Genomic DNA, 24065 nt, shown 5'->3' on the forward strand with positions numbered 1-24065 from the left:
CAGTATATCTTATCACCTCTTGTAAATCACTGATGTTCAACTCTTTTAGACCACAAAATACTTGTTAGGAAAGATGACATGTTCATTGCTTAATTTTAATAGTGACATCTCTCTCTCTCTCTCTCTCTCTCTCTCTCTCTCTATATATATATATATATATATATATATATATATATATGTGTGTGTGTGTGTGTGTGTGTGTGTGTGTGTGTGTGTGTGTGTGTGTGTGTGTGTATGTATACATACATTTTGCATACTTCCAAGTTTTCAATACATTCAACTAAGGGAGAAATGAACCACCAAGGAAACCCTACATTTCTCCCAAATTTACATCTCAAGTGTAACATAACATCTCAACATTTTAACTGGAGTCTAACTTGAGTAATGAAGTTAAGCATGAAATAATGATTGAATTCATATAAGTGCAAAACTCGTTTCACTCAGTCCAATTCTTCTCAAAAAAATTTTTTAAAGAAACATATAGTAAATGTTATGCACTAGATTTGTCAAAAAATAAATAATAAATAGAAAGTAATGTTGATTATATATACTGTATATATATATGCTGTATGTATATATATGTATATATACTATATATATACTGTGTTGAGATAATCCTCTTTTATAGTCACTTTGACATCTTCTTTCATTAATCTTTATAAAGTTCCATTGAATAAAGCCAAGCTTGGTAGCACAAACCTGTGCTTTTAGCTACTAAGAAGAAAATCAGAAATACCCAGAGTTCAAGACCAACCTGAGATCTGAGCTACATATTAAATCATAGGCTAAACTAAACTACATGAAACTCTATCTAGTCTTTGATAAAAGAAAAGAAAATAACTCATTGATAAAGACAAGGAATATATATATATATATATATATATATTTCCCAAATATCCACAAGGGAATTTAGTTCCTGCCTTGGTTCCTGTTATCTAATCCAAGATCTTTGAAACACTCAAGAAAATATTTTGCATTGTCAGTTACACTGACATATAAACACATGAAAGATTTGCAGATAATAAATCATATAGAAATTTGTTTTATAACAATACATTGATACACGTGTATTTTATTACTCATCAATAATAAAACCATACTTCCATACTAATAAACTGTATAGAATTGTTTATATTTGCAAGAGTTTCATCATGTATTTGACACTGTAGGGCAAAGAGAGTCTTCTATGTTTTCCAGAGCTGGTTGATATATTATAATCATTAATGTTTTAATGTTAAGATTGTTACTTTGCTCATAAATGTAGCATAGAAGGGCAGACATATATTTAGTAACCTTTTATTAATTCTAATGTGATCATCAAACAAAATTGATTTGACAGTTTTTAAAATGAAAAGTCAGCACCACTGACAGCAAGTTTTAAAATCTAGCATTTAACATAATATAATCAAATGACTACTTGTTGGGGATTAAAAACATTAGTAATCTTTATTTTTCAAAGGTAACCTTTATATTTCTGTAAGAGCTGAAGACTTGGCATGCACTGTGAAAACACCACAGTTCATAGCATACAGTAGATTCTAAAGGGAGATGAGATACTGTCGGCAGGGTTTATTGGCTCCACATGGTTGGAGGTGGATAGTGCAATTGGGTATTGAGAACCAAGATGATAGTGAAGCCACATGGGCAACACAGCTGAATACTAATAAAAGTCATTGCATTTTGATTTTGGATTAATTTTTTATTGTAATATATTACTGTTGTTAAAAATTTCATGATCCTATATGGGCTCTCGACCCACAGTTTAAGAAGCTGGGCTCTAACCTATTAGCTTGAGACCCGGGTTTCGGCTTCAGGATCCCTGACTATAGATACGTTCTTTTCTTCTGAGTTGAGCTATAATTCCCAAAAGCCACAAGGAAAAGATAAAATGAATATGAAATAAAGCAGACTGAGAAATATTGATAGAACCAGCGCCACTTAATATTTTGTTAAATTTGGAAATACCAATTCAGAGGCTTCAGGATTAATTGTACCTTAGAATTACTTTTCTTAATTTTGACTTAAAGTTTTGTCAGTGTTAGGATAATTAGATGCAAGACAAAAAGAAAAATAAAATGGAAAGTGGGGCTATGTATAAAATTGTATTTTTGATAAAATTACAGCATGAAAGTAATTTCTAGTTCTTTCATAGTTGGCAATCACAAGTGTTTGTATTTTGATTTATATTATGATTTCATTTGTGTTCTGTGTGTTTTGATTAATATTTACATATCTGTGAGCTGGTGAAGAATACTTTTTCTCAGCATTCTTAAAAAACATAAAGCATATATTTAAAGAAAGCCAAGCAAACCAACAAAATGCCCTGCAATATGCTCACAGCTTTTCTTGCAGCCTTATTCCTATGTTAATCTGACACCAAAATCAAAGGCATTTTTGGAAGGTCTCCTTTAGAAAAATATAAGAAAACAATAAGTCAATGTTTAATAGAAACTCATATTAGAAATAGAAGTAGAACAGTTATTTCCTAGAGATCATAATTCCTGACTGTTCTACAACAAATGAAGATTTAGAAATTACTGTCAGTTATTCGTGTGAAAAATAAGATACTAAATAGTTGGGTGTGTTTGAGACATGTACAGAAGCAAGACTGAGGCTATACGTGCTGATCTTTATAGGGATTGAAACGTGGAGTTTCCCCTTAGATACATCCAGTGTCAGTATGTTTCACATACTGACAAACTTGTTAGAACAGCCTGTTCCCATTACTAAGTACTGCACCATCAAGTTTATACTTAACAATATCAACAATTATATTAAATCTATACTGATAAATAAGTTCATATTCAGATTCCTTTTAAGAGCATCTTAGTAGGTAAGATGAGGAGAACAATTTGTTGGATGAAAAGAATTAGCAGAAATTCTCATCTCCTTTGCCTTTTGAGTGATAAAAACAAGAGCTATAATGGTAACTGTAGTTAAACTCACATCTTTCTCTTTCAGCATGTAGTTCCCCCAAGCCTTGCAACTGGCACCATACTGGTATCACTGAAAACCTGATCTAAACCAAAGGGACTCTGCAGTTCATTCCTGCAGAGTCCAAAGACAAATCTCTAAACCTGCTATTTGATACATGCCCAGTTTTTATGTTTTGCATGGATTTGTTTTAGATAGAGTCTCACCATACAGTCTTGTAATGTCTGGTACTTGATATTTAGACCAGGCTGCCCTCAGACTCATAGAGATCCTCCTGTCTATGTCTGATTTCTGAGTGCCGGGGTTATAGGTATATGATATCAAACCAGCTAAGATGTGTCCACTTTATACAGGTTTACAGGAATCTTTTGATTGAACTTCTCCGAAAGTAAAATTAAAGACATTCATTTTTAAATATGTTAAGTTGACATTAAAAACATGTGGAGATTCTGTTTATTTCAAATATCTAAAGTATGAAATACAGGTCATATTATTTAGAAATAAAAAAATGCATAACCATATTGGAAAATCATTCATCAGAAAAAATAGAATTATTTTAAAGAAAGTCTAATAAATAGTCAATAATAGACTTCTCATATTTAAATTGATAGAAACTAAATGAAACAGAGTAGTCCATATCCTTGTAGATTTTTCCTCATAATGTTGCCTAAATGTATCTCTCTATAAATTTTCACAGACTTATGCTATATTTTCCTTTAAAAATATTTTAGACTTCTATTTAAATGAATGGAGTTTTAGCTTTAAAAACACATATAAATTAATAGGCTAGATTATAAATATTTCAAAATGTACAGCAGCTAAATAATTTAGGGAACCCGTGTAAGGTTTAAAAAGAGAGTCCATGATTATTCAATTTGCAGTTTACATATCAGTACTAACATTATGCAGTAACTTGCTTTTACTAGGGAGCCCAAATTAACATGACGACACAGTTTATGACAGGTGAAGGTTTTTATACCAGCTTGTTGGACTACGCTCAAGTTTTCAGGAGCCAAGTGTAGCACCTAGAGTTTAGAGCAAGGAACTTTTAAAGGCAAAAAAAAAAAGGGAAAAAAGAAAAAAGAAAGAAAAGAAAAGAAAAAGATCGGACACCCTGGTATTCTGCTCTGCAGCTGTGGACTGAGGTTTGCACAGTCAGTTTAACAGAAGCTATGTTATCTGGGGCATCTTGACCTCAGGTTTGTAGAACAAAGCTGGGTAATTTTCCACGGGATTCTCTGTCAAGGAGATCAAATTCTAGTTAAACCTGAAATGGCCTCAGCAAGACACAAGACGAAGGAACTGCTGGACTGTCTTGCCCAGCTACAGGATTATATTTTATATATAACATCTTCAGAATAAAGTATACATATTGAACGAAAACCTAACATACAATAAGAGAATAGCTTTTATGTTTAGATGGTTTTGAAAGGAATGACAGATACACAAATTTGATTTTCTGTGTATTACATGTTATTGACTTAAGACATTTTGTCTTGTGTGGGTGTTTATTATCTATCACTATCGTCTACATGGTTTCTGCCTTACTATCTCTATTATTTCATTCATAGATATACTCTTATGAACCTAGTTACTGATTATTAGCTTTGGAGGCCATTGAAAATGGACCTCCTCCTTCAGGGTGGCTGTGGATCTTCCCCAGTCCCCACCTTTCTCTGCTAAATACAACAGCCCCTGCTTAGAATTTAAGCTACCATATAAAAAGGTGCAAATAGCAAGACATTGTTCAGGCAAATCACTTTCTGCTCCTCACTTAGAAATGTGGATGTGAGTTCTACCTCTGGCCCTGAGTAGAGACCATCACATACTATAGTCTTCTCGTATAAAAGCTATACTACTGTCTTCTCAAATATGAGTTTATCTCACTGGGCCTGTCAATCACCTGGCCTTCAAAGCCAATTCACCTTCAGGAGCTCTCAGTCTTCCCAGGAACACCTCTCCTCTCCCATTCAGTACTGCTGAGCCTGCTGGTTTTTGCTGGACCTATTTCTTCTTGCTATGAATGCTTGTTTGACCCTCTGAGTTTTCCCACCCTTTCTCTGAAGACTTCCATCCCTTAGAGCAAGCAGAATTTTGCCAAACTCCATCAGTTAATCCACTGGTGTGGGAGGTCCTTATGTCTGTGTGTTGTTTTTCTTGGTTATTGAATAAAGAAACTGCCTTGGCCTGTTGATATGGAAGAAGTTAGGCAGGCGGGGAAAACAGAACTGAATGCTGGGAAAAGGAAAGAGTCAGGGAGACACAGTAGATTCATGGCCAGTGGTAGATATGCTGAAACGTTGCTGGTAGGCCATGACCTGGTGCTGATACACAGATTAATAGAAATGGGTTAAATTAATATTTAAGAGTTAGCCAATGAAACGCTAATGGGCCAAGCAGTGATTTTATGAATACAGTTTCTGTGTGATTATTTAAGGGCTAGAGAGCCGGGAAAAACAAGTGGCCTCCTCAATTCAACAATCCACCAATTTCCTTGACCAACCCATTATGCACAGCTGTCTTCCTCTTTCAGTTTCTTGCTTAGCCACCCACCAGGATGTCTCTGACTTCCCAACCTGCCTTTGCTGTTTTTCTCTTAAATGTTATTAAAACAGAAACTGTGAGCTTCCTTTTGAGTCCATTTCAAAATTATTTTATTAATGAGACAAAGAACACCAAGGGGAACTTTAGTTTCCCCATTGGCAGCATTTTCCTCTGCGGTGAAGCTCAAATTTGCAAATTAAAAAATGACTCAAGGCTGTAAGCAAAACATATTCTCTGTCAGAGTACAGCATTCAGACTTGGAATCCTAGCCCTTCTTCAAACTTAAAGACTCTTTCCTACATTCTTCCCGTGCTACAGTTTGATGGTAAAAATCCTTCACCCTATCTCCCTCCCACTGCACCCCTCCCCACACACAGACACATTAATCTTTTCAGACATTTCTTTCCAGCTTCCAAAGCGTTTGTCATTCTATAACTTGTTTCTTGCCAGGCATTTGGTTACAGTAAGAAGAAATAGGGGCTGGAGAGATGGCTCAGAGGTTAAGAGCATTGCCTGCTCTTCCAAAGGTCCTGAGTTCAAGTCCCAGCAACCACATGGTGGCTCACAACCATCTGTATGAGGTCTGGTGCCCTCTTCTGGCCAGCAGGCATACACACTGACAGAATATTGTATACATAATAAATAAATAAATAAATATTTAAAAAAAGAAGAAATACTATGAATACACCATACTGTCTCACTAATCAAATACTTTCTTAAAGGCCTCTAAAATCCCTGGGATGAGTGGCTGAGGTGCCTGCTTATCAAAGTGCCTATCAAAGTGAACCTGGGCACCAGGTTCTCCAAGCATCCCTCAGACCCTACTTATTCCAGAGTTCTTCTAGCTAGTGTACCCTGCCCTGTCCTGAATTCTCCAGCCCAAGGGGCTAGAATGAATTTCCCTATATATGCCAGCCATTTTGGTTATCTGCTCCTTTTGGACCTTTGCTCTTTTGGCTCCTACCACCCAAGTCAACTCAGTCTGGTCATGTCTACTCTGGACTCTCCCAGATGTCTCTGCCTCTGGATATGCTTTCCCACATATCTAGAATAAACTTTCTCCTCTACCATATGTAGAAGCTGCCATGTCCTTTTGTTTTTATTTCTTTTTTTTTATTCAGCTAGGTTATAAGAAACTGTGGTCACTAATATTCTCACACTAACATTCTATTCTAGTTAAATCTGAGCAGGACTACTATATCATGCCCATCTTCACCTTCACTTCAAGTTCCGGAAATCCCATAAAGCATCTCAAGTTTAGTGTTTAAATGTTCTGGTAATCATGCCTAATCCTTCTATGATAGACCATAAAATGTGAGAAGATGAACTGTCTACTCTTTCCTACAATGCCTATAACACCAATTTACTTACAGTAGTGTTAACATTTTAAGCAAATATAGTCTTGTCTATCAAATTGTCTAAGTTTAATACTGTGATTAGTTAGACCTGTCAGAATATATATATACTGTTCAGAATCTGGTATTTTCTTAATGGGTAGAATAAAATGACATGCACAGTTCTCTAGAATCTCAATACATATTTTTATTGACATATGTATGTGCTGGATCTGAAATAAACTAAGGTTCTTTAAAATCAAAAGCTTCACAAATTTGAGATGCATATATTTTCACAGAGCCATTGATGAACCCTGACTCATATGTTGATAGATATGATCAATACATTTTATATACAGAAAGTCTATGAAATTATCTTGCAAATTTTGTCTGTAAAATAAACTTATCATTCCTCAAATATTGAAATTATATGTATATGTACATATACATGACCTTTCCTTTGAGCCATTCTTTAAGAGATATTTTTCACATTTAATAGAGACCCTATCCCTTTTCCTAGTGTTTTCACGGGCGGCATCTATGTGTTCTCAGAGGCCAGGGAGCAGCAGCTTCCCTGTCACCAGTGGCTCTTAACAGCTCAAGCTGCAGCACCACAGACTTCAAAAGGAAAGCATTTATAACACACAAAAGAGTGATTTTCTTCTTTGGTCCTTGCTCTTAGATGAGATTTAGTGATAATGTTTGTTGTCTTTGCTAGACTTGTTGATGGTTTAGGGTTATTTAGAGTCCACCAGCTAGCAACCACTCAACACTGCTATCTAAATTGCTGCTCATAATTTTCTCTTTCATACAAACCCATTCAGCACCATGCTTGCTGGAGTCTTGGCACCTAAGGTAGATGTTTTTCTTAAAGTGTAACAAAGAACCCTTTTTGCAGTATAATTAATCATCCCCTATGTATGAGTAGTACCTGAGAAATTTTTTATTCGGTTTTGATCTTGGTTAGAATAGGGAGAAGAACACATTAATACTAACAGCATGTGGTAACCATATTATGACATAATTTTGCTGATATTTAAATTAAAATTATTTGGCATTATATCCTTGCTTTGTTTTGTTTTGGTTTGGTTTTCCTGTGGGAAGTTTCATAAATAAATACAAAATGTGTGAAGGATGCCGTCATCTTCAAAGAAAATAAAACACAATAATAACAAACAAAAAACATTCTGAAGAAAGCTATTAGCTATGAGCAAAATAATGAGAAAAAAATCCCAGAATGTCTACTTTCCTTCTGGGACTTATCATCTGTTAGCAAATCACTGAGATGAAACAACATCTGATACTCTTTGGCTTATGATTTGACATTTTAACACCGGCACCAAGATTCTTGATAATAATTTGATGGTTTCCAAATATTTCCCCCAATTTCTATAGACATGCGGGGGTGGGGGGGTGGGGGAAGCCCTTTATTTCTCAAGTGCCAACTAAGATAAATGTAAATGATCTCTGTGGTCTTCATGTGTCTCGTAATGGGTGTATGGACTTATATGACAAAAGAATCAATTTTCTAAATTAAGTAGACCTGTGAACATATGGAATGGTGAGTTATGGCCTACTTTAAGGAATAAATGTGTTATTTTCAGCTACATTTTCCTAAGGCCAACATTTTCCAAACTGAAGTTATTATCAAATTGCCACTTCATTTAGGAGCATAGAAATGCAGCAGATTGTCTATCTTTGACTCCTGTGAACAGAAGCAAATTAATTGTTTTGCTTCTGTTTTTTATGTATTAAGATTTTTCTATCTTTTAAAAATAAAACCACTCTTGTAATGAAGTCACGAACAAAACTTTTGCACATCTAAATTAAGGTAGCCAACCAGATGAACCTCTGCCCTGTCTCACAGTGCATGTTTCTCAGTAAACTTCTATATGGTTAGAACAGCCATTCTGAAGCCATGGAGCTGGACTTGGGGCTTTATGCTTTCCCTGTCATTTACATTTATGTACATACAAGAAGAAATACCCAAGAGAGACATTAAAAAATAAATAGCTTTATATAGTCTTCCGCAGCCCACATGTCCTTTTGCCTTCATTCTAGCCTTCCTTCTGGTTTAATATTACCTCTTCTTGGTTTCCATATTAGACTACATTGACAATCACAGCTATTTAGATAGAGATAGATAGATGATAGATGATAGATAGATAGATAGATAGATGATAGATAGATAGATGATAGATAACAGATAGATAGATAGATAGATAGATAGATAGATAGATAGATAGATAGATGATAGATAGATAGATGATAGATAGATAGATAGATAGATGATAGATAGATAGGTGATAGATAAATAGATAGATAGATGATAGATAGATAGATAGATAGATAGATAGATAGATAGATAGATAGATAGATAGAAGATAGATGATAAATAGATGATAGATAGATAGATAGATAGATGATAGATAGATAGATAGATAGATAGATAGATAGATAGATAGATAGATAGATGATAGAGATAGTATGTACTACATACATTCATGGACACATACATACATGCACACATACATGCACGCATGATAGATAGGAGACCAGTATCTTCAAATGATGAAGAATATGTGAATTTTCTTCTCCAACCCTAGAAAATCTCTTTGGATGCTGCAAACTCAACAAGACGGAGAAACTGATAGCAGTAAGCCTCCTACCACTATGGCATCACTCTCAACATTGCCATTGACGTAAAGGTCGTCTATGATTCACCAGTCTGCATCTTCTTAATCCCCTAAATCCTACAAGCAGCTGGACGTTTTCCTGTCCTTATGGGTTTTGCCCTTTCAGAGTACCATGCATACAGAGTTACTGTAAACATGTGTCTTTTCAGCATGGCCTCTTGCCCTTTGTAAAGTGTTTTTTTTTTATTTAAAAAAATTCCATCTCCTCCCCTCTTCCTCCCCCTTCCCTCCCCTCCCCTCCCCTCCCCCATACCCTCGCTCCCTCCCTTTTCAGGCCAAGGAGCCATCGGGGTTCCCTACTCTATGTTAAGACCAAGGTCCTCCCAACTCCCCCCAGGTCCAGGAAGGTGATCAACCAAGCAGAGACGGCTCCCACAGAGCCCGTCCATGCAGAAGAGTCAAAGATCAGCGCCTTTAATGTCCTTGTGTCTCCTTCTGTGTTAGTAATGAATAATATTCCATTTGTCTACGTGAACCAAAGATACATTCACCTACTAAAAGGGGCATTTATTTTTTCTAAGTTTAGTAACAAATGAAGGTAATATAATAACAACGCGTAGGTATTTGTGCAAACATAAAGGTTCAGCACCTTTTGGATACATGCTTATGGAATTGCCGTAGTATCTAACAAGACTGTACCTAGTTTCTAAGAAAACGCCAAATGACTCCAGTATTAGTTCTTGGTTTTGTTTTCTCGAAAGCAATGCTTTCTCCACCCCTTCTCCAGTATTGAGTGTTGTCAACGGTCGAACTATCAGACATGTTAATGTGTGTACTGTTTCTTTCATATCGCTGATGTCAAGGAAACCTTTTATTTGTATCTTATTTCCAGCTGTCTGCCTTCTCTGATAGGTATCAATTCATGTTCCTGCTAGGAACTTTGACCCATTTTAAAAACCAAATCACTTGTCTTCTATTAGCCTTTATAATTCTTTTCATATTGTGGCTAACTGTCCCGTATGACACATCTCTTGGAAAGCATCTTCTTAGTTTGTCCTTGGTCCTTTAACTTTTCTTAACAGTGACGTTACAAAAGAGGAGAATTCAATTTTAATAAAGTATAACTTATTATTTCTTCTACAGAACATACTTTAATATAATATCCAGAATAAATTGCATTGAAGCTGGTTATATACTTATTTGCATATGCTATTCTCTAAAATAGTGTAGCTTTAGGTTTTTAAATTGTTACTTTGCATATGAACCAAAAGTCTGTAACCTGGAATAGGTGTGAGGTTCTTGATTGCATACATACTTGAAGGGTTTTCTGCAGGTGTCACACAGAGAAGTGAACTATGAAGAGATGAGAATGGACATCCGGTTCAGATTGACTTCAACAACCTGAATCAAAATTTCTAAAGCCTGATATTAGGTGGTTTATTCCCATAGTGCAGTATAGCTTAGAAAAAAATTTCTGGTTAGCACAATTCCAGTATACAAGGAAGCATAATTACAGGGCACATGCTATTTTTTTCCCAAGAAGATTGGTTCTAAAGATAGGCTAACTGTACTATCTTAAGGGATTAAGGGTCTGACTGGCCTGGTATCAGTCATAGAGATAGGGTAAAGATTATTTGAGCTACTAGACACTTCTGGTCCTGATTGTGGGAGCTTGGGGGCACCTCTGGCTATAAGGAGTCATTTAGATTACTAACACCTCTGGTCTTGGTTTTAAGAGCTTTATATGCCCTGACTCAACAGATAACACAAATCATCAGGCTATTTATCACACTCCCAATACTCAGCTTTCTAGATGGAAGAACAGGATCTTCATGTTTCACATTGGCAAAACAATCCCGTGTGTTTAAAATTCCTGGTTTCTCTGGAGATCTGTGGGTACAAGGACCTTCTTGCCATGCTCCCAACACTTACTTAAGAGAAGTCTCTTTACTTATTTAAATGAGAGATCATGAGGCTGTTTCTCAAAGTTGTTTTGGGGACTAAATAAATATAGGCATATGAAATGTGTGATCATGTTAATATAGAAGGAACTAGCCACAAAATTTTACAATTTCATTTTTCTCCTACATTCCACTAGAAAGATCCTAGAAATTTTTTTAACAATGATTTGAAATAGAATTTCCCTACTCCCTTCAAAACAAGAAAAGAACAGATGACAGATGGTTTATTGGGGCAGACTTTTCCTTTTAAGAATAAACACTAATGTATGTCTGTTTAGTAATGAACATTAACACCAAATTATTAGTAGTTTCCCGTTTCTACACTGAGGTGCTCCATGTGATAACCATTCTTTTTCCTAGAGTGTTAAGTCACCAAAGACTCTTCAAAAGATATCCATTCTCCATCCCACAACCTATTAAAAGTTTAAGAATAGGTTCCATCAATGTTATCAATATAAGTTTAAAGATTTCCATGAATCACTATTGGCTAAACAAATTGGTTAAAAAACACAGACTCTTACAGAGTTAAACATAATCACTTCATTTTATTTTCATGCCCATTTTTAATTTAAATGATTTCATCATATAATATATAAAAATATGAAGGCTTTTGGTTTTGCATATTGTCCTTCATCATGAGTCATGCTAATCTATGTATCATTTGAAGTTTTGTATATGTGCTGCTGAAGAGACCTCAAGATATTCTTGATTCTTTAAATAGAAAATTGTTTTTTATAAAATAAAAGTACATGTTACTTCCACCCATGGTATTCATCTAAAATTGGCTGTTGTTGCCCAGAATTCATTGCAGAAGTTTATTTTTTTATGAAGTGTCAAACTTGCAAAATAGTCTCTGATCCCTCTGCTATGAAATAAAAGCTAATAGAAAATTTTCCATATTGTATTCTATATCCTCAAAAATTAGACTGGTTATGTGCATTTGAACATTAGCCCCAACTTCCATTCCAAACACTTGGCCAGACATCCTGAGCCAGTGTTCTTGAGCCAGTAGTTACATAAAGAAAAAGTCTAAGCTCAGAACTAATTTTTATTTAATTGGTTTTTACAATTAAACTTTTATTAGTTTTCAAAAGTTATACTTTTACCTTTAGACATATACACTATTGTATGAGAAACATATTCATTCATATTCACAGAGTGGCACACAAATTACAGGTTGATTCTGGTTTGAAATCCATTGCTAACATTTGTTTTCTTCTACAAGATTTGCCCCAGTGGTTTCATGCTTCCTTGAGGATTTTCTGTTTCTTATCATTGGTGATGGTGTGATTGGGTCAACTTCTATTCCTGGTCCTCTTTGAATGAACTAATACAACCAAAACAAAATGGTATCTGTTTTCAAAATTACAAAGCACAATTGCAATGGAGAGAAAACATTCTGAAATAAAATTGCTTTGATTGATCACTTATTCTGCCATTTTTAGATGAGTAATATCTTTAACTCTTATGTGTTTTAGGCACTTCTAAAAAGGATGCTATTGTCTGTCATAAGGGTGTAATGTTTGTGAGTATCTTAAGACCTAGCATTGAGTGAACACTGCAGCAGCAAGTGTCATTTATTTTAAGAGCATTTAGAATGACTTTGAAATAGATACTTAGAACTTAGTAACTTATTTACTCATCTCAAGAAATCCTACTTTTGGCATTAAAAACACATTAATTTTGATAGTATTTTATCTATACTTTCATTAGTATTAAATATTTTAATAAATATCCTGAAGAAGTCCTTGCAGCATGAAAGCTATTCAGTTAGCAATAACATTTTTAGCAGCTGCAGATTCTTTCACGTTTCCTGTCTTCTCACCATACATTTCATCGTGACTGCAAAGTTGAGCCTTCTAACTAGGTGAACCAAAGAGTGAAATGCAGAGCTCGTTAGTATCTAGTGTGCTAAAGGTGAGCCTTTCATGAAGAGAGTTTCCATAGGTGGATTTCATTGGGCCATAATGAGTGAACCTCCAGTTACAAATCCGCTAGCTTTCGGAGATTAAAAACATTCTGGAATTCAAGTCCCTTCTGGCAGCCTTTTAAACAGAAGTAATGGCTGCAGCAATTTGGGGATGCTTTCCAACTCAGTCTATTAGACATTATAAAACCATACTGAATTGGAAATATTTTAAACGAAATTACAAGGTAGCCTTATAAGCCATTAGTAGACTACCCTGAGTGATTTATGTGAGGAAAATAACACTAACACATAGAGATGGTACCAAAAAGTCACAATTTGAAATAATGTAAGATGCCAGATAAAGTATCCTCAAAGTAGCCATTCACAAAAATAACTAAGGCTATATCCCTGCTAGAGAAAGTTAATTACTTTATTACATTAAAATTAATTTAGAACATGAAAGATAATCAATGGCAAACACTTAATTTCTTTTTACAAATACAACTTAAGAGCGACTGTGTTTTCACCTAACTTGTTTATGTTTGACTCTCATGTTCTCAACCTTCTCTGAATTTATCCTTCACTTTACTGGTGATATCGTTGGTCTTCTAAGTACTGCCAACTTCTGGGTCTCTGAAATGTTTCATTCTAGCAAATCTTCCTCAGTGCTCTAAGTTTTTGCCTCCAGGTCCTGATGATGCAATATGCTGGCTGATTTCCCTCATAAATTTCCTACTAAATTATTTTATTTACCAAACTGTGGTTTATCCCTATCCCTGTCCCTTCGCCTTGTTTTTTGTCTCTTCTCATTTCAGCCCACTAAATTCAATCTCTGTTCTCTGTATCAAATTATGAGGTTATTATTGTTTCCTCATTGTATGTTTGTTTAAGACAGGCTTTCACTAGATGACTCCAGCTGGCCTGAAACTCATAGCTCAGACTGATCTTAAATTTCAGTAGTCTTCATGACTTTACCTCTAGACTGGTGGAGTTATTGGTGTGCACCCCCATGCCTGGCTCAAATGAAAGAAGTGTGGTGTGTGTGTGTGTGTGTGTGTGTGTGTGTGTGTGTGTGTGTGTGTGTGTGTGTGTATGTGTGTGTGTGTGTATGCATCTGAGTGTGCAGGTATGTGTGCAGTCCAGGACAGGACATTGGGTGTCTTCTTATTTCACCATGTCTTACTGCCTTTAAATACTCCAACTAAGACTGAAGCTTACCAGTTTCAGACAACTGGATGATCAGGTAGCTCTTGGGAATCTGATTCTTTCTGCTTATAAAGCTGGAGTATGAGGCAAGCAAAGTTTTTGTGTTGGTAATAGATATTTGGACCCAGGCCTTAATGCTTGTTGACCACAATCTCTTCCCTACCAAGGAAGCCATCCTTCTCTCCAACAACTACATTTTTAATGATAAAAGATGTGTTTCATGGCGTTGTTACAACCTGAGAAATAAACATGATATCAAGGAGATTAAAAGAAGCATGCTTCATTATAACCTGCTCTGAAAATGATCATGAATGCTGAATTCTAAAGTCACAAAATCTAAAAGATTAAAGGGATCTGCTATTGGAAGCAGAACAATGATTCAAACGAACACATTAGGAAGGACAAAAGTACATTTTTGCCATAGATATTGACATTTACTTTTATTTTCATAGGCTTTTGTCTGGTTTGAGCATCAGGGTAATATTTCTCCATAAAAACATTTTGGAAATGTTCTTTCATTTTTTATTTTACTGAATAATTTGAGGAACTTTGGTGTATTTTATCCTTTGAAGATCTGGGAGAATTCTGAACTGAATCCATGTGGCCCTGAGTTTTTATTTGTTTGCTTGACATTTTTGTTGGCAGATTTTTAACTCCTACTTCTATCTTATTAAATTATAGGGTCTGTTAGAAGTATTTATTTTATCTTAATTTAGCTTATCCTTAGCCAAGAAGCTATTGGCAATTGCTAGCTGCTAGAATGGAGAGAGTGCATTTTCTTTTAAAAAAAATGTAGTTTCCGGTAAGTTGATCATGCTACAGTGGAAGACCACACACGCAATAATATATGGTCAGCACCAACTAGACAGGATGGATGTTAAAACAACAACAACAACCCACACACACACACACACACACACACACACACGAATCTGGATGGGTAAGGAAGTGGGGAAGGTAGATATGGGTAGAATTGAAGGATGGGTTGTGTGTGATCTAAACAGTTACAAAATTATCAACGAAGGAATTCATTTTCTAATTGGGAAAAATTAAAGTAGAAAGAAAGGACAGAGATGCCAGTCCACTCCAAAAACTACTTTCTTTCCATGCCTTATAGAAAGAAAAGTTGGTCGAGAATGTAGCCAGAGATGGAAGTTACAAGACGTCCTCAGCAAAGTGAAAAGGTGGTGATCAGTGGACTCAGTGAGACGCACTCAGTAAGGACACAATGTGAGGAGGCTTCTCCTTAGGAGCAGGTGTTTCTGATTTGCAGATAGAAAGGGGAGACCATAGGGAAGGCTGCTGGTCTGCTAGAAGGCATTGCATGGACGGCTTGCTTTCTATGGAACACATAATGGTGGAGGAGTAGAGTTTCAGTGAAGTGTGTATAAGTAACTTCATGAGATACTCTTGGTACAATCTACAGAAACAACTGTCTTTTATAGTCATAGACACTGCTCCTGGGCTAAAGGTTATCTGCAGTTTTCCCTATGTTTAACTCTTTATTTACATACTCCAAATCTATTGGCACCATGTATATTTACTTTCATAAATTAATTTGGAGCTCATTTATAAAAACTAGATACTTTTAGAGAAATGCATCTTTGTTTCTCACTATGATGAGACAGCTTATTATTTCTGTTATTTAGAACATACAGCACTTGGATCTGAAGAGATAGCTCAGAAGGTAAGAGCACTTGTTGCTCTTAAAAAAGAACCTGGATTCAATGGTTAGCACATACCTGGTCATTCACAACCATCCGTAGCCAAGAACTCATGTGATGCATATACATTTATGCAGACAAAACACTCACACATATAATAAAATGAATAAATATAACTATTTTTTAAATGTAACCCTTTTATTTGTTTAACATGTATATTTTGAATATCCACAAATCACTGATTAATTTTATATATTCCTCTTTAGTGGTTATTTTGCTCCAGCTCCATGAGTGAATATCCACAAAGGAGAGACCAATTTTGCATTTTATTTGACTATTTACACAGTCTAAGCGCAACTTAAAACCTACAACTTGAAACCATCCAAATTTTATTTAAAACATGATTTCAAGTAGTCTAAACTGTCCTTAAACTGATCTTTCTGCCTTAGCCTTTCAAGTTCTGAGATTTCCAGGTGTGCATTTATGCCCAGATCTTATGGGATTTTATAGTCATATGTCCTCTTGACTAACAAGACATATCTGAGCAGATACAAAATGGAATATTCTATACAGCCTTTCCAGTTGACACAAATGAGAAATGCTTCCTAAGTCCTATTAAGAACATGAAAATGAGTAATAAAATACACTTCAATGAATTTGTAGGAGGGTGGTCAAACCAGCTACATTTTTACTGAGTACCTTTGCTGACTTGGATAAATAGGAGGTCTGGTTGTTAATATCCCTGAGCAATGGGTAAAGAACTTCAAATCTAGAATATTTATGGGGGAGGGTCTCCACTGTAAACACTTGTAGACCCTTTCCGAAATGGAAGGAATTCAAGGATGAGAACAAAGATAAAGTGAACACAGTTTCTACGCTTTCACTTTCAAGAAAGACAAGCAAATGGCCATTTTGAAACTATAATACAATTTAAGATGCTGAAACTGAGAAGTTCATAGCACAGCCTCTATCATTTAGTAGTTCAAAGAGGCTTGCAGCCATAGGCATTGTATAATTGCAAGTATTGCTGCTAATATTTGTTTATGGAAATGAATTGTCTCTGCAGAAAAAAATATCAAGATGATTTTAAACTTCAAAATGTAGGAAAGAATCAACATTTACAAAGTGACAGAAATACAATGAACTCTAAAGGAAAAGCAGTAGGAATATGCTCTTCAAGTTCTTCACTATCAGAAGACATTTCTTTTTTATTTTTTATTATTATTTTATTTTATTACTTTAAAAAAATACCAATCCAAATTCCCAATTTCTCCACTCCTCCCACTTCCCTCCCACTCTCTCCACACACCCTCTCTCCCACCCCACTCCAATCTTGAGAGAGGGCAAGGCACCCTGCCCTGGGGAAAGTCCAAGGCCCTCCCCGCTACATCTAGGTTGAGCAAGGTATATATGCAAAGAGAATAGTATCCCAAAAAGCCAGTACATGCAGTAGAGACAAATCACAGTGCCATTGTCATTGGCCCCTCAGTCTGCCCCAACTGTCAGCCACATTCAGAGGGATTAGTTTGTAGAGACAAATCACAGTGTCATTGTCATTGGCCCCTCAGTCTGCCCCAACTGTCAACCACATTCAGAGGGATTAGTTTGATTCCATGCTCGTTCACTCCAAGTCCTGTTGAAATTGGTGAGCTCCCATTAACTCAGGCACATTGTCCCAGTGGGTGAACCCCTCATGGTCTTGACTTCCTTGCTCATACTCTCCCTCATTCTGCTCTTTATCTGGTCCTTGGGGGCTCAGTTCAGTGCTCTGATGTGGGTCTCTTTCTCTTTCCTTCTGGTTGCCTGAACTGGCCTTGCCCTGTAGTCAGACTGATGATTATATTACATATCACTAGAAGAATTTCTATACTTAAACTAGTTAAGAACATTAAATATAGGTCTGAGCATGCTAGCCAGTGTAATAGCTTTGCAGAAGAATTGCATAGAATGTTTATAGTTTAAATATGAATTATTGAATTTAAAACACCATGAATACAATTAGCAGATCAAGTAGTATTATAAAAAGAGTTAACAAATTGTGTTTTCTCAGATGAATTTATTAATACTAACACACAGGAAAAAAACAAAAACAAACAGAAAGACTTTAGAAAATAGTTTTAAAAATGTGGAAGATATAAGAGAAAGGATCATCAAGTAAGGATTTAAAGAATACAAAAGAAGTTTTGTTTGAAGAGCTGATGATGAGACCTTTTCAAAATATCACAGATGAAAGACAAATGTGAACTAACAGCTATAAGCACATCAAATTGAAACCTCCAACTAAAAAGAAGCTCATACCTATAAACACTACATGGAACCATAGACATCAAAGACAAAGAGATTTTGAAAGGAGCTAGGTGGAAGAAAAGGGAGCTCAAAATGGAAGGCTTTGAAATTAATTTTCTACAGGATGCACGGTCATCCAAAAATAGTGGAACTGTGTGATGACAAACAGAGAGAATTGCTAGTCTATAAAACTGTGTGCCTTGGAAAATCATTTTAATAATGAAAATATGCTTTGCATATAAAAATCATAGAGATAAGCAAAGATGTGCGGGGAAGTTCAGAATAGTGACTACAGAAACAAAGGAAAGGATCGCAGGTCCAAGGCCTTAATAAATTAAGGAACACACGGCTAATGTACCGGGGCATAGAAATGTTAGCATTGCAGCTGATGTGAAATAGAATTTCCAAGCAAGGGAGAATTAAATTCACGAGCTGGTAATATATGTCAGGATATGAGTCAAAGAGGGAGAAAGTTTCCAGATTTAGTTTTTCTCTAGGTACATGGTTATGGAATCAAAATAATAGGAAAAGTGGGCAAAGCCCAACTGGCAGCAAGAAAAGGGTTGGATAATTATTTAATCCAACAATCAAAGAGAAGGCAATGAGAAGTCAAAACCTGAAAAACAAATACAGAAGGAGAACAAGTTTATCCAGAGGTAAGGGGATGGCGTGCTGAATGCCACGGGGACGGTTGCCAGGCTCTCAGAAACGACAGACGATAGGCACAGGCTGGTCAGAAGAGCCTGGGAAATGCAATGATGCTGAAGCTTAAGAGTAAGAACTAGTCAAAAGGTGAAATGCGAAGACTAGATAAATAGTGTATGAGTAGCTAGCTACATTACTATAGAAAATAGACTCTTAAAGCGAAGCCTTGGAGATAACGATGAGTTTACAGTAATAAAACCTGAACTCATGAAATTTAAAAGGTGCATATTTTTGAAGTACAGTGGAGAAATAGGTAGAGCAAAAAGAAGATAGAGTTACAAGAGAAAAATTTAAAGCTACGAAACCCTTTTAGATGAGGCTAAAACGTGTCAAGATTTACCCAACTAAAATAAGGAGGCAATCACTCAGTTAACCAGTCTTGCCAGACATGATCTGATCGATGAAAACACACTCTCACACTATACAACGTTTCTTCTTCTCTCTTTTCCTCTGAGTGGAAGAGCTACACCCTGTCATACAGAAGCACCAGCACATGTGGAGGACTGAGTCTATATGAACTTTTGTATAACCATGAGTCACTAAAATAATGATTCAAAAGAAGAGATAACCAGAAATAGCTTCTATGTTTGAAAATAGGTAAATTAGTGCCATAGGGGATAATAGGGGAAGCCCTTGCTCCCAGTGTGACTCACACATGCAGAGAATCAACATGCCAACTAAACACTAGATTCCCATTCATTTCTTCCCATTTGTAGAACTGACCTCATCGCCCACCTCATTGAAAAAGCAATCACTTGTTTTCCCACTTAGTTCACAGAGAGTTGTTCACCATTTTATTCTTTTCTTTTTTAACCAATGCTGTCATTTTTCTGCAACTTGCCTTGTCCTCTCTGCTTTGTGCCCTTTTTACTACTACAAATTTGTCTTACTAATTGGTAATATTATGACTAAAAATTTAATCATGTAAGTTTTTATTTTTTATAATTTTTCTAACACTGACTATAAAACCTAACTCTGTAACATGAGACCAAATAATCCTTGAACAGACTTTCCTACCTTTCTACTGTCATTTTCTCCAGAGTCACGGTGGTGCTTCATCCCTGGTCCTGGTAGTGCCTTTGAATTCCTCTGAGCATTCCTTCCTCACTGGCTCCTTTAAATGCACCCTACTCTCATACCTGGAATGTCCTTTGTTACGGCGTATGCACCCTAAATGTCTTTCCTTTCTTACAAGATAAAACAAAGGCACCACCATTCTTAAAACACCTGTCAGTGTTATACCATGAAATACATTTAAAGCAGGATATTTTCTTGTATATAGAAAAAAATCCATACTGCTTTTAGGGAAAGGATACAAAGAAAAAATGAATAGATAAAATCAGAATAGATAGAGAGGCTTAACAATGTTTGCTGAAAGGAAGAAGAAAGACCATTCAGTAGACTGATAACAAGAAAATAGATTGAAAATATTTAACAGGCAACATAGGGTGAGAACAATTCCAGACTGACAATAATCAATTTCCAAAACCTGTGAGCAGTGTGAAGTAAGAATCATCAGGTACAGCTGTGCAGCTTTTTTTGTTGTTGTTTGGTTGGTTTTTGTCTTGTTTTGTTTTGGTTTGGTTTGGTTTTGGTTTTTTGAGACAGGGTTTCTCTGTGGTTTTGATGTCTGTCCTGGAACTAGCTCTTGTAGACCAGGCTGGCCTCGAACTCACAGAGATCTGCCTACCTCTGCCTCCCGAGTGCTGGTGGAGCTGTGCAGTTTTTATACTGGACAATTTACAGGAGTTCCATAAATGTCTAGTTAAGGGTGCAGTCGCCAAACATTTCAGCCGTGTAGGAATACACAGATTCCAGTGACATTATCCACTTCAGAATGTAACTTTTAATTGGAGGTTGCTAAATGGTTAAGCAAAGGTTTGCTTTTGGGTTTTTAGCAATGAGATGTATATATTTTTATACATTACATAGGGTATCGCAAATTTCATCATCAAAATCAAAAATATAATGTAACAAATATATCAAGTTTTAATTATACAAAAATCATAAATATTTCAAATAAGTCTGCTATTACAGTGGGATTAAAAGCCATCTTAAAGTGTGGTACAGTTTGAAAAATGTCCTTAGGTTTTATGGATTGTGGATTTTCAATACAAGGAAATCAAACCTAACCATTTAAAACACTGATTTATAAATCTTTCTTACTAATTTTATAAACTAATAAGTATCAGACCACAGACTGAGCTCAACAAATGGTAACTATAATTTACAGATGAAATAGAAGACTTTCTACTTCACAATCTTGTGCTAATGTGAAGCCTTGATTTTGTTTGCTCATCCATAACTTCATGGGTGCCTGAACATGATGTTTTTCCTGGAACCAGCTAGAAGGAAATAAGAATTTGTTATTGTTGTTGTTTTACCTGTAAATGGTTTTTCTTTTTGGTTTTATTTTTGTTTGTTTGTCTTTGGAAAGAAACAAGTCCCTTGACTGTCCACTATGAGAAAATCTTATTTCCAAGCTCAAGATGAAATTCTTCCATTTAGACGTTCTCCACCTTCCTCTTATACTCACCCACTGCAATATATGTTCTTAAAAATTGCCCTTTCATAACAGAATAGCCAATAAGAGTTCTGCTTTGAAAGCCTCATCTTTCATCTGTTTTAACGTATCTTTCCCCAGATCCCCCAGCTGTGGAACCAGCATTCTTGGAAATCCGTCAAGGACAGGACAGAAGTGTGACCATGAGCTGCAGGGTCCTGAGAGCTTATCCAATACGAGTGCTGACCTATGAATGGCGTTTGGGCAATAAATTATTACGGACCGGTCAGTTTGACTCTCAGGAATATACAGAGTACCCTGTAAAAAGTCTTTCCAATGAGAACTACGGAGTCTATAACTGCAGCATCATAAATGAAGCCGGGGCAGGGAGATGCAGCTTTCTGGTGACAGGTAGGATTCTAAATTAATTTGATTTTGTTAATAAATGATTTTGGAGCAACAGACCTTTGACTTATGCAAATGCTGGTTGAAATCGTGAATAGATAATAGAAATTCGTGAATAGATAGGTGTGTAAATTTGTGATCTCGCTGTTGTAGTTGCAGCTTCTATCTGATTATTTTCAGGGCAGGCAGGTCTGTCTTTCTGGTGAGAACAATGCCTGTGCCTGTAAAATAGCACAGATACTTCGCTGAATTCAGATGAGGAGAGCAAGTTCTCCTGATCTTGTTTGTCCATTTCAGTAATAACACAACTGATTGTGGTAACTGGTAGCTCTGAGATAAGATTGCAAGCTGTGACTTGTGGTCTCGCTCTCATTTTTTTATTAGAAGGAGCAATGTTTTGTTTCCTTACTTGGTTATTACCTCTTAGTGGCCAAGGATGAGTGTCTGAGTTTGGTCTTGGCTTGTCACATGTTCTCAAATATTTTGTGGCAGAGAAATAAACTGTTATACTAAGTATGACAAACAGAGAGAAGTACTAATATATTTTGATGCTGTTAACAACTGTATGTTCATGCTGTATAGTTTTAGACCCTTATTGAAAGTATTCTGATATTCGCCATGCTATGGTAAATCTATTCTTTTGCTATTTTTTGAGCCAGAATTTTGGAATGTATTAAAAGAAAATTACCTTTTCAATGTTATTTTTGTCTTATGTAAAATTACATTTAACAGTTAGAACTTTTGTGATAGTGAATAAAGAAGCTGACCCCTGTGTCATCTCTAAAAAGCTATTGTTAAAAAAAGAGGAAAATATTCCAGACTGAAAACTTGTTCATTAGTGAGAAATCCGGTTGTTAAGTGTTGATTTTGAATAATCTCTTTGTACTGGGTAGTTTTTGTGTATCAATTTGACACAGGCTAGAGACATGAGAGGAAGAAGCCTCAGCTGAGGAAATGCCTCTTTGAGATCGAACTATAAGGCATTTTTCCATATAGTGATCAGTGCAGAAGGGTGCAGCCCACTGTGGCTGGTACCATCACTGGCCTGCTGGTCCTGGATTCTATAAGAAGGTGGATTGAGTAAGCCATGGGAGGTAATCCTGAAATCAGCTCCCCTCCATGGCCTCTACATCAGTTCCTGCCTCTGGGATCCTACCCTGTTTGAGTTCTTATCCTGACTTCCTTCAGAGATAAACAGCAATGCTGAAGTGTAAACCTAATAAACCCTTTCCTCCCCAGTTTGCTTTTGGGTCATGGTGTTTTGTTGCAATAATAGAAACCCAAAGACACTAAAGCTGGATTTCCTTTGAACCAATTTTGTTCCTAAAACATATTAGATTGATGAAATCATTTGTCTACCAAGGAATATGAAGCAGTCTTCTCCTCTGTACTATTCTTCTTTTGATTTAACAAGCCTTTATTATGGTTCATATCAATAAAAGCCTTTTATCATTTGATTCTTAAAGTAGATTATTAACACAAAGCCAAAATTCCTAGGACAGTGTGTTTAGCTTGGGGGAAGAAGGGAAATGTCAGTGTAGTGAAATTAATAAGGACTGGAATGTTGTCTGTTATTTAAGAGAAGATTTGCAATCAGCTAGTTTACTGATAATCTTTTTTTAAAAAAGTGTTTCATCTTTGTCTGTTTGTTTTGTGCATTTGTTTGTACTTGTATGAAGATGGTTCACCTTTCATGTATGTGGAGGTCAGAGAACTTCTTGCAGGATTCATTTCCCTTAGGATGGAACTCGGGATGTCAGGGTTGGTTCCCAATGACCTTCCATGCTGAGCCATATGACCCACTTAGTCACTCTCTATGTATTACTTTCAATCGTGTTGAGATAATTAATTTTCTCATGTTTACACAAATGAAGAATCTGACTTTCATCCGTTAATCCTTAAAAAATAGACATCATAAAATTAACTGTAAGCTTTTCAATTCTTTTGGCCTTAGATAATTTCCAATTTTCTAAAGTGA

At 35.9% G+C, this 24065-nt stretch overlaps 1 protein-coding gene across 1 annotated transcript in view; it reads left to right on the forward strand.

The window, feature by feature from the left end:
- Positions 1-24065, forward strand: part of Mdga2 (MAM domain containing glycosylphosphatidylinositol anchor 2) — a 702900-nt gene that overhangs the window by 590111 nt on the left and 88724 nt on the right. Inside the window, exon 9 of the mRNA XM_038337153.1 lies at positions 21824-22093. Within this exon, the coding sequence (XP_038193081.1) occupies positions 21824-22093 (270 nt within the window). The remainder of the gene's footprint in view (positions 1-21823; positions 22094-24065) is intronic.

Source organism: Arvicola amphibius, chromosome 7, assembly GCF_903992535.2.
Source record: "Arvicola amphibius chromosome 7, mArvAmp1.2, whole genome shotgun sequence".
Classification (NCBI taxonomy): Eukaryota; Metazoa; Chordata; class Mammalia; order Rodentia; family Cricetidae; genus Arvicola; species Arvicola amphibius.